The 12416-nt window shown below is 38.8% G+C and overlaps 1 protein-coding gene across 4 annotated transcripts in view; it reads right to left on the bottom strand.

Moving 5' to 3' along the window:
- Positions 1-12416, bottom strand: part of LOC133616117 (amyloid-beta A4 precursor protein-binding family A member 2-like) — a 163213-nt gene that overhangs the window by 37514 nt on the left and 113283 nt on the right. For all 4 annotated transcript variants that reach the window (XM_061975230.1, XM_061975229.1, XM_061975232.1 and 1 more), the window contains one exon: positions 10210-10355. In XM_061975230.1, coding sequence (XP_061831214.1) covers positions 10210-10355 — 146 coding nt within the window. The remainder of the gene's footprint in view (positions 1-10209; positions 10356-12416) is intronic.

Here is a 12416-nt window from a genome sequence, read left to right as displayed (position 1 = left end):
TGCATTTAAGTGGCCTCCTGAGGAAGATGCTGGAAAGTAAGGCAACCTACAAACACAGGTTGAAAGTTTATAGTCACAGAATTCCAACATGAAAAATGAGATTTGTGATGATCAAGAATCTTAGGGAAGAAAACACAGCACTGCACCAAGATATTAAAGCCCTGCAAGAAGACAACACTGCTCTCTGCATGCAGCATTTATGGAAGATAATGATGCAAAGGAAACAAACAGAAGAAATGAAAAATACCATGGATGAGATGGATCAGAATACATAAATGAACAATGTGATAGTGACCGTGCTCCAAATGACATCTACAGAGGTGAGTTCATCAATGGAGCGTCAGGCTGCCATCTCTCTGCAAACAAAGGAAGTCGATGTCGATATTAACACCATCGACACATGCGTTCCACTCAACGGCAGAAACAACAATACCACACCAGCCCATCATCGTTACGTTCACCAACAAGAAATTGGTGGGAAATAAGCTAAAAGGTACACATGTGTCTATGAACGAACATCTTACAAAACACAATGTTGACATCGCCAAAAGAAGCACCTGACGACAGGAAAAACAGGAACATTCAATGCACTTGGAGGGCCAAATAAAAAAAACTACATTAAGCTGAATGGAGGACAACATCAGGGATCTGCATAAATATTACAGACCCCGTCTTGACAACAAGGATAATGAAGGACACAAGTAGCAAACTAAAGGTGATTCAACATCAACTCAACTAAAAATTGATGAAAAACATGTCCTTTGCTATTGATAATATCTAACAATTAACGTTTGTAATGAAAAAAATAAATCACCAAAAAAGTAACTTTCTTATGTGGGGACTTCAAAGTTGGCCTTTTGAACCCTAACAAGCAAAAGACAATTGATGATTTCATAGACATAATATAATGTATAGAATGAGTTCATGTCTTAAAATTACAAGACTGGATTAACAGTTCAATCAATCAATCAATCAAAGTTTATTTATATGAACTTAATCACAAGTGTCTGAAAGGGCTGCACAAGCCACAACGACAACGACCTCAGATCCCACATCAGGGCGAGAAAAAACTCAACCCAATGGGATACAATGAGAAACCAGTTCTCTGTGCCACACCTGTCCCAATTATTTTTACAAGGGGTCTGCTAATTACCGACATCAGTTATCATCTACCATTTTTCATAGTTTATGACAAAAACTACAGTTAAATAAACATTGAAAAGAAGAAAATAATAACGCAGAGAGAAAAGTATTAATGTTTTTAAAAATGATCTGAGAGAACATTTGGTTTCAAAATGGTACTCATTACCCTGCTTGGCACTCAGCAACAAGGGTTGGAATTGGGGGTTAAATCACCAAAAATGATTCCCGGGCGCGGCCACCGCTGCTGCTCACTGCTCCCCTCACCTCCCAGGGGGTGATCAAGGGTGATGGGTCAAATGCAGAGAATAATTTTGCCACACCTAGTGTGTGTGTGACAATCATGGGTACTTTAACTTTAACTAGGGGCCTGATTTACTAAGATCTAAAACCCACGCGCTAAACAGCGTGTACAATCTATAAAATAGCATGTACTATTAGTGTGCGTGTTGGGTGCAATTTACGTGTGCAGTGGAAAAAGGGTGCAGACCGCCCTATTTAAATGAGGAGTTTTCGTGTACTATACGGGGCATCACCACGGAGGCACCGTCATTAATGTTATCATGCTCGTATTGCTATGTTTTCAAACATGCAGGAGACATTTATCCTATTATGGGCATTTTAGAAGCAGTCCTGCAGTGCACCTATATTGACACTACTTTTTTTTTTATTTTACCACCGAAGATGTCCTCATTGGAGGGAGGCTGCACTTTTACACAAAACAAGCACACTTAAAAAGTTGTTTTATTTTTTTTTTCTTCTTTTTTTTAAATGTTTTTCTTTTTTTTTTGATTTGCAAAAAAAAACCAAAAAAAAAACCCGTTGTTTTCATGTAAGAAATATTTTATTTATCTATATTCTATGTGAAAAAAACGAATGTGTCAGGTTTGTCACTGACAGTTTAGTTATGTTTTGAGTTTTTCCTCTGTTTGTCTTTATTTCCTGTCGGCGCTCTTATTTTGGTTATTTCCTACTTGTCTCCCTGAGTGCTGTGTCCCCTCAGCTGAGGCTGATTGGCACCTGGCCACACCTGGTGTCAATCAGCCAGCTGTTATTTAAACCTGCCTTCTCCTCCAGTCAGTGCTGGATTATTGTCGTTCCGACCTGTCGTGTCGATATCAGTGTAGCTGTCTGCGGTAAGCTATATTTTGTAGCTGTTTGTAGCTCACTGTCTTTTTGTTCCTAGTCCCTGTTTACTGGATCCCTGTTCACTGTTTCCAGTTTGTCCATTCCTAGTTCCTGGTTGGTGTCTTTTCTTTATTCTTTATTTTTTGAACATTAAATAATGTTTTCCCGCACAATGCCTGCCGCCTTCTCTGCATCTTGGGGTTCGTCACCTACACACTCTGACAGAATGTCATTGAAATAATATGAAATGACACCTAAACGCATTAATTGAATTATACAATGATGGTTGCTGAATAGAAGATATGTCTAATATTTGTTTATGTTTTGACAGCCCAAAATGTCGACACAAATGTAGGACGGAAGATTCTCGTCTGCCTATCGTCTGTCTGTCTGTCTGATCGTGTGTGGAACTATCAGTTTGCACTTCTGAAATGTGCTTAATAAAACGCTAAATAATGCTTGCAAAACGGTGATGAGTGTTGATGGAACACATTGCGCGTGCTAAATAATCGTAATTGCATTTCCCGCTCCGTGTATTGTGGGTGTGCTGATCAGCATATACTGTATTTTGCATATCAATAAAGACAGGAGACGCAAAATGGATTGCACAAGTTCAGTAGATCAGCTTTGCGTGTGCTATCAGGTTTGCACATGTTTTAGTACACGCAAACCTTTAGTATATCAGGCCCATAGTGTAGAGTAAAAATGTGATAATTGGACCGTTGCATCCATTGCATCAGTATAATAAGCAAACGAGCGCATGATTTTGCTTTTACTTCAAGTTTATTCCACTGTTGTTGTTTTTTTCCACTATTTCTCTGCTTTGGGGAAGCTGAGCAGGGAGCAGACAGACAGCGGGAGAGATTGAGTCGAAATGAAGCCGCATAAATATTACATCAAAGAGTAAAGCACTACGCCAAAATGATCCGCATAAATAACTTGCAAAGGCTTGCTATAATCTAAACCCGTCTTCTTTCTTTTGACTAAGTTTAAAACACCAGTTGTTTGGATGCATTAATTTTTGTCAGTTGCAATGTTAAACATTATGTGCTGGTTGCTGTTATGTCGTCAATACGTCAGGACGACTTTGATACTGACAAGTGAGTGAGAAAAAAATATGATGCCACATCAAGGTTATTTAAACAATAAATAACTTCCTGTGCCTGCAACAATTTACTTGTATAAGGCGATGCACTGTAACCATGGTTACACTCCTTCGCCCTACTTTCTACTCAGTTTGACGTTTACTATTACTGTGTTACACTGACGTGCAGTCACTAGAGGCAGGTGAGGGCCCGCCTCACCTGCCATCATGGAAAAAAAGAAAATGTAAAAAGAAAAAAAAAAAAATTAAATTGTTATATGTATCCAGTGATTATACTATAAAGTTATTTTCCATTTAACTTCACCAGTTTTATATTATTTTTATTCAAAATCGCTGAATTTTCACATTTGCCGTTCAAATACTGAGAAGAGACGGTGCGGTGAACAGCAGCCAGTTGAGGCACGTCACTCAGTGCCGCAACATGGATTGCGCAATGACTCGGCTAACTGCTGGCCTGCTGTGCAGTGAGACTGTATTGCTATATGAACTATATTATACATTTCCATAGTTTAGTTAGCTGAGGTATATAATGTACAGTGTATTTTGTCAACAACTGTATGTGTGTAAAGTATTTCTTGTGCTGAGCGATCATAAAACGGCTGCAAAAGACGCACTGGCTGAGGCTCGCCTCCTGCACCCCCGCCGTAGAATTGTTATATCAACTAAAGCCCACACTTAAACTTTCCACGTGCAAGATTGAATCTATTTAAAAAAAATATTTCATAAGAAGCCAAAAAGTGCAAAAACAATAATGTTGGTGTTGGAGGAGTTGTGAATGACTGCAGGGACACAACATTAGATACGCCTGCAGACTGCAGGTGTACCTAATTCACAACTCCTCCAACACGAACATTATTGTTTTTGCACTTTTTGGCTTCTTATTAAATAACTTTTGTAACCTATTTTCATGGGCTTTCCTCTTTGTGATGTTAAGTTCCTGTTATGCACTGTTATACAGTATATGCCTTGAGCTTTTATTTTGAAGGCGCTAAGAGCGGAAGTGATGTCACGTTGCGGAGGTTTTTGAAAGAAGGTAAATGAAGTGGTCCTCGTGTAAACTGGAGCCTCCGTGTTTGTTATTTTGTAGTTTCATACAGTATAGGCGACATTTATAAACCCTCGGTTACACTTTTTTAAATAGATTCAATCTTGCACGTGGAAAGTTTAAGTGAGGGCTTTAGTTGCGGCGCATGGACTTAATTTCTAAGTAAAGGTAAGACCATAATAACGTTTTTTTTATTAAATGTGCTTTTTTGTGTGCTACAGTTTGTATGTGTAAAGTTAAAGTTAAGTTAAAGTACCAATGATTGTCACACACACACTAGGTGTAATGAAATTTGTCCTCTGCATTTGACCCATCCCCTTGATCACCCCCTGGGAGGTGAGGGGAGCACTGGGCAGCAGCGGCGCCGCGCCTGGGAATCATTTTTGGTGATTTAACCCCCAATTCCAACCCTTGATGCTGAGTGCCAAGCAGGGAAGAATGCTGGTATGAGCTTTTAAACATAACCCGTTAACTGCTGCCAATCAAATGGTGAATAAGATACTCTTTAGGGTTCATATGTTTGTAAATCTGACTGTGATGAAGTCAGTGCCTCACCAGCCATCAACCTCACCGCACGTCACTGCTGTGTTAAAAAAAAAAAAAACGCATGGAAAGGAACATCCATTACACATTCCCTTTCATTCTGGAGGTGGAAGACGTCACAGAAGGCCATGAAATATTGTAGAAAAGAAAATATATATAATATTGTCACATTGGAGACCGTATGCTATACTTGACAACTCCCAAACTCCAAAATAGTAAAGTAATATACCGTATTTTTCGGACTATAAGTCGCATTTTTTTTCAAAGTTTGGCCGGGCTCCAGTGCGATTTATATGTTTTTTTCCTTCTTTATTATGGATTTTCGGCAGGTGCGACTTATACTCCGGTGCGACTTATACTCCGAAAAATACGGTAATTGAAACGTTCTGTTTTGTAACAACTATTATTATTTATTTGATACCTTTATTATACTTATTTATTCTACACATTACTCTCCTTTTATCCCAAATTGTTTCCTGACAAAACCTATAGCAATGCAGTAATGTGAGAAATATACTACATACAAAAACCTGGGAATATTCAGATTTGAGAAATTTCGGGATAAAGCTAAATTGTACTTTACATGTAGACTTATTTTGACATACTCTAAACTTTTGAAAGTCCAACTTTTTAACGTTTCACTACGTTTTGCACAACTTGCTCTTCTCTAACATGGAGCTAAACGTCACATTTCAAATGACTTTCCACAGAAAGACTGCAAAGTAATTATGGCTCATTATAGGAGACAGATAAAAAGCTGCTGGCATACAGAATGCGCCATGGTGCCAAAAACCCATTATTTTTAGCTTCCTGCGTGCTGTGAACACACTGAGAGTTTGGTATAAATTTGACTTAAAAAGCATCGGATCTGAGTTAGGGATCAGGGTTTTATGCTGCCCGGTTAGGGTTAGGGTTAGGGTTGGGGTTGGGGTTAGGGTTAGGGCGATCACACACTTTTTCATATGAATTGCATCCATGTTCATGTAATATAGTAATCCCTTGATTGCAGTGGTCGGTGAATTTCCGCTAACTAAGAACGCTATTTATTTTAATGAATATTATATGCATTTAAAGTCTTCATAAGCTCTCCACACAGCTTCTGACACACACTTTAACAACTTTATATGTTTTTAAAACACGTTTTACACTCTAAAACCTAAGTAATGTTTACGTAAACAGACTCCTTTCATCAATGTCCAGTGAGCATGCTCAAATTTTGGTATGAAAAGGTTGAACTCAGTTTCAAACTGCAATTTTACATTTTTGTTTATTTTCTTGTTTTAGGCTAACACTTGTTTCTTTCCGTAGACCCAGTAATGCATGGGTTAAGTTGTTCACAGCCTTACTTCAAATATTTCATACACAAAAACTATAATGACAATAAAAATCATTTTGCTGAGAACATCCTGGGTTTTCTGGTGATCTGCTGGTTGGTCCATCGTAATAGACTGTCAGTTTTTCCCAATGCCCTCTGTGGTGAACATGAGGACCCACAGTACTTATTCATACAAAAGAATGAAGACCGTGGATGCCATGCAAAAAATTAATTTGTATAACCAAAAAGAAAAACATTTCCTTCTTCTTTTATTTTGCACTATTTTTGACCTACATGTCAACTTAATGTGTATTATATTAATGCATGAGAGCATTTTGTTGTAAGTTGTGAGTTGTGTCTGTTAAAATCATGGTTGTTTTTACAAATGATGACAGATGTGAACAAGAGCATGTATTGTCTATGTGTGATGATGTAAATTAGGTGTGGTTGTAATGTACCGTATTTTCCGGACCATAGGGGCACCGAATTATAAGGCACACTGCCGATGAATGGTCTATTTTCGATCTTTTTTCATATATAAGGCGCACCGGATTATAGGGCACATTAAAAGAGTCATATTATTATTATTATTATTTTTCTAAATTGAAACACTTCCTTGTGGTCCTTGTGGTGGACCTTTGATCAAAATGCTGCATAGATTATGTTCTACAGATCATCTTCAAGCCGCTTTCTGACAGTCGCTTCCGGATGCAAAGTTTTGTGGGCGGTCTTATTTACGTGGCTCACCTTCGGCAGCGTCTTTTCACCGTCATCTTTTTTGTAGCGGTGTAGCGTGCAAGGACGGGAGTGGAAAAAGTGTCAAAAGATGGAGCTAACTGTTTTAATGACATTCAGACTTTACCTAAATCAATAACGGAGCAGCATCTCCTCATCCGGAAATAACAACAAGGCCAGAAATGTGTCCCATGAAAAACCGTCCGACCGGAACTCTAATAACTAAAGTTTCTTGGGTGAATAATGTAAACTCACTATACCGGTATGTTTTAGCGCATTCATGGCGAGTTTACTGACAGATATAAGTAAGAAGTTTACACTACTTTATATTTGAAATGGCATAAACGGAGGATGAATGTCCTATAACAAAAATATAGAGAAAAAGAAAAAGCTTATCGACTATGGTGTCGCCACAGACTACAAAAGCGGACGCGCGCAATTTTTCAGGATTCATGCAGATCCTAAATACAGATCAGCAGGTACCAGAAGGTAAGAAAAGTTACTTTTGCATAATATTGCAAAACAAAACGCCAGATAATATGTCGTACCTTTTTTTTTTGAGTGGCGTGTGTAATATTCTATATTTTCAATAGAACATATAAAATGTTGATGCTGTTTACTTGAGTCATATTGCCATCATAGTGCAGTCTACACATATCTCTTATGTTTGACTGCCATCTACTTATGCTTATCATTACACCATGTACCAAATAAAATAGCTTTGAGGTCAGTAAGCAAAACCAGAATTATTCAGAACATCAGGTGCACCGGGTTATAAGGCGCACTGTCGAGTTTTGAGAAAAAACAGAATTTTAGGTGTGCCTTATAGTCTGGAAAATACAGTATGAGTATGTGTCAATGAAAGGGCATTTTATGACTTTTCTTAATTTGATTACATGCTATAGGATAATTGTATTGTTATAGTTGTTTTGCATGTTTTTTGTATATTTTTAATTTAGGTAACCAGGGACTGCAGATAGAAATGATAATGATGATAATCTGGTGCAGACCATATATGTCTTTGAGCTTAATGTCTCTGGGCATTGTCCCTCCAAATAAAGACTAAACTAAACTAATTTATGGTTTATTATAAGTATATGATATTAAAGAAGAAGATGCATAAAAGAGTTATTGCCTGATTCTGCTGTCCATTGTAAAGGACAATGCATTAAAATGTAAACAATGACAATTTTCACCCAAGATGATTACATTCAAGAACATTTTACTTTTCTGGGTCTTGTGATGTTGAACAGTGTATATAAACGTTCATTCTTCATTTATTTGCACTACAGATTTGTCAATAGCATTCCCATCTCTGCAGTAGCAGTCCCGCTATGTAAGCTTGGACATATAAAAAAAAAAAAACTCCATGAAGCCAGTAGACAAGGAAGACCATAGCAACAATGATTTCTGTCTCTGCACAAACCCACTTTCCAAAACACAAATTGCTTTTACAATAAACAAAAAGAATCTAATTTGCTCTTTGTAAGAGGAGTCTGTGGCTGAGGCGTGTTCCAATTAAGTTGTGAGTTGCAGTGCTTTACAACAATTCCACAAAAATACACAACAATCTGTGTTCCTTTAGCAGTGGCAAGCACTCCTGCAGAAAATATTCCATTTGATGTACGCTTCATTTACCAAAACATTGTCCCACACGATACACACAAAACACCCGTACACGGTTAACACAACTGTCATGCATTTACGTAACCAATATGGCACCTACACAAATTATGTATGTCGTGTGTGTGAGAGCAGCACACTGGCCTAGTAGTACACTTTTAGCAATTACTATTAGTTTCCACAGAGTTTGGTGACTACATGTCAGTAAGTAGAAATGCATTTGCTGTTTTACATACATTTTATTCCGTTAATATCACATTTGTTAAATATTTGTACAAGTTTACAATGATCGCAATGATCATTTTCATTAGCCTGTCAATAGGCTTGTCCATTGTATGTTAGCATTAAGCTTGCAGCATAAGAGCTAGACAACTTGTCTTTTAGTAGTAAGTGAGCAAACAAAGGCTCCTAATTTGTCTGCTGACTTATGCAGTAACATATAGTGTCATTTATCATTCTATTATTTTGTCAACATTATTAATCCACTTGTTTATTTACTGTTCATTTCTGCTTACTTTCTGTTTTAACATGTTCTATCTACACTTCTGTTGAAATGTAATAATCACTTATTCTTCTGTTGTTTGATACTTATATTAGTTTTGTGTGATACTACAAATTTAGGTATCGATCAGATACCAAGTAGTTACAGGATCATATTCAAAGTCCTCATGTGTCCAGAGACATATTTCCTGAGCTTATAAACATAAAATTAATTTTAAAAAAATGAAAAAAGATTTTGTGACGATAAAAAATATAGACGCAATCATAGTAGTATCGACTAGATACGCTATTGTACTTGGTATCATTACAGTGGATGTTAGGTGTAGATCCACCCATGGCATTTGTTTACATTCAGGGGTGCTAGCTTGCTGTTAGCGGTTAGCTATTGTATCCTCCAACTGTGTGTAGTGAAGCATGTTCAGCTATTCCTCGTCCTGCAGGGATGATAGTCGTAAGAAACGTACTTTATTTGTCGCTACTGAGGCGAGGATTAGTGATTTAGAAGAAGCTAAAACACTGCCGACTGCGGATGGACATTAGCCGCTAGCGAGCTAGCCATGTTTTAAAGCACCTCTTCGTGTGGGCGTTTTAGTGTTATAGCTTCACCTTTATTGTCAGTTTTTAGGCCAAAGTTTTTAGGTCTGTTCTCCTTTTTCTGTCTATACACACCGTGTCTGCTTGTAAGTACTCTGTGATTGTGCACTGCCGAACATGCTCCGGTACTTTTCAAACAGAGTGTAATACCGTTTTTGATTCATTAGTACCGCAATACTATACTAGTACCGGTATACCGTACAACCCTAGTTGATACTAAAAAATAACAACAACGTTTTGTTTTTGAATATACTGTATGTATAAAAAAAAAAATGCCCTTAAAAAAATAATAGCCAATTATGCAAATCATATGATGACATCATATTGACACCACCCCAGTCACACACCTATCAACACACTGCATTACTGTATGTACTGTCACTGTGAACAAAAAATAAAACACAGAGCTAATATGAACAGCGAGCAAAATTGCAATGAGTGTTATTTTCTATGTTGTTTTCAAAGTGAATCTGTGCGTACCTTAACCCTGCTGACTGCCTCCTGGGCCTGCATCATGCGTATGTTCTTGGAAGGGTTCCTCTCGGACAGTAGCTGAGTCGAGCCCAGGTAGTTAGCGGCAAAGATGATTCCATCAATCAGGTCTTCTGGCTCGCAGGGTCCTGGGACTAGGCCAGGGAGAGAGGATGCTGATGAGCAAGGAAGCCGACTGAGAGGGACTGACAGGGTCTGGTGTGGGTGTGTGATGAAACACAGCCAAGCACCATGGAGATAGATAACAGACTGTGTGAGCAATGACTGGCTGCGAGCTGATGAAGGCGTGATGTGTGAGGACCTGAGATTATTATGTCTGTGATATGTAAATTGGAACCCTCACTTCTCAATCTCATTGTTTGGCCTGCCATCTACCCCAAGGCAGGATAATTACTCAAAAGTAGCTCAACCAGGACGGTGGTGGGATAGACTGGAAAACCACCTTAGTGCTCCTCCATGCAATTTTCCAAGTCTGTACTCACCAAAGGCCAATTAAAACCCCCTTCTCTCTCTTTGGCCTGATTGCCTGTACCATCGATGGCAAACTGCTGTTACTGTTATGTTGACCCAGATTCTTCAGAGAAGGTGTTAGCAGAGGTGGGCTTCACCCTATGAACAAGTCGTATGCATACAGGAAATAATAGTCTATACGCCAGGTAATCACCACAGCCTGAGGTTAGATTTGTTTTGGAGGTGCACTTTACCACGCAAGAGGGTTTGCAGGGAGAGGAGCGAGCCACTAATGTTAATAATCCAGGTTGTAGAGACCAAACTCAAAATTCAAACTGTCAAAATACCATAAACTGTTCAGATCAGTTTCAGTTTATTTCGAACATGCATACGATACAATCTGGGGGCGGTATAGTTCGGTTGGTAGAGTGGCCGAGCCAACAACTTGAGGGTTCCAAGTTCGATCCCCGCTTCCGCCTGTCAGGACTTGGTCCTTGGGCTTTGTTTTTCCGGAAGGCAACGGAAAGTAGGCTCGGGCGAGACGGGAATGTGAGTACATGATTTAATATAACGACAATAAAAAGGAACAAACAAAAGGCGCTCAGAGTGGAGGTACAAAACTTGGCTATAAACACAAAACTTGCACAAAGGCAGAAACTATGAACAATGAAACAAAAACACTAACTGTGGCATTAATAAACAAAAACTTACTTGGCATGGACTATGAAGCAAGCAGCGTGAACTGGGCATGAAACGTAAACATGGCATGAAGCAGAGTGCCAGGGGTGTGATGTTGCCAGACAGACAGCCTGGCAACTCGAAGCTTAAATAATAGTGACATGATTAGTGAAAACAGGTGCGTGACTCAAAACGTGAAACAGGTGCGTGACGTGACAGGTGAAAACTAATGGTTGCTATGGTGACAAAACAAGAGAGTGAAACCAGGAACTAAAAAGCGTCCAAAAAACAAACAGCACATGGCCAAACAAAAACATGATCAACACAGACATGACACCGCCATCCTGGTCACTTCCGTTGTGTCCTTGGGCAAGACACTTTACCCACCTGCTCCCAGTGCCACCCACACTGGTTTAAATGTAATTTACCGGTAGATATTGGGTTTCACTATGTAAATTGCTTTGAGTCACTAGAGAAAAAGCGCTATATAAATATAATTCACTTCACTTCACAATGTAATGCATCACACATTTCCAGTTGTTTCATTACAGCACGTCCGAATAGGAGTAGGAAGAAGCACATCTTATTTAATCCTACCCCTTTTCATACCGTAGCAAGTTTATCCAATTTCCTTGTTATTTCGATTAATGCCATTGATAATAATAATAATAATAATGAATTAGATTTTATATCGCGCTTTTCTATTATTAGATACTCAAAGCGCTCACAGAGAAGTGGGAACCCATCATTCATTCACACCCGGTGGTGGTAAGCTACATTTGTAGCCACAGCTGCCCTGGGGTAGACTAATGGAAGCGAGGCTGCCAGTTTGCGCCTGCGGCCCCTCCGACCACCACCTATCATTCATTCATCATTCATTCACCAGTGTGAGCAGCACCGGGGGCAAGGGTGAAGTGTCCTGCCCAAGGACACAACAGCAGCGATTTGGATGTTGAGATGTTGGCTCTGTATCCGTATTGGTTATCTGTGAGTGTTTCGTTTTTATTCATGAATTTGTCTAATCTGTTGTTAAACAGTTTTTCAATGATTTTAGAAAATTGTGAAAG

Source organism: Nerophis lumbriciformis, linkage group LG15 (assembly GCF_033978685.3).
Source record: "Nerophis lumbriciformis linkage group LG15, RoL_Nlum_v2.1, whole genome shotgun sequence".
Taxonomy (NCBI): Eukaryota; Metazoa; Chordata; class Actinopteri; order Syngnathiformes; family Syngnathidae; genus Nerophis; species Nerophis lumbriciformis.
Note: the sequence above shows the minus strand (reverse complement) of the source record. Positions and strands in the feature narration are given on the sequence as shown.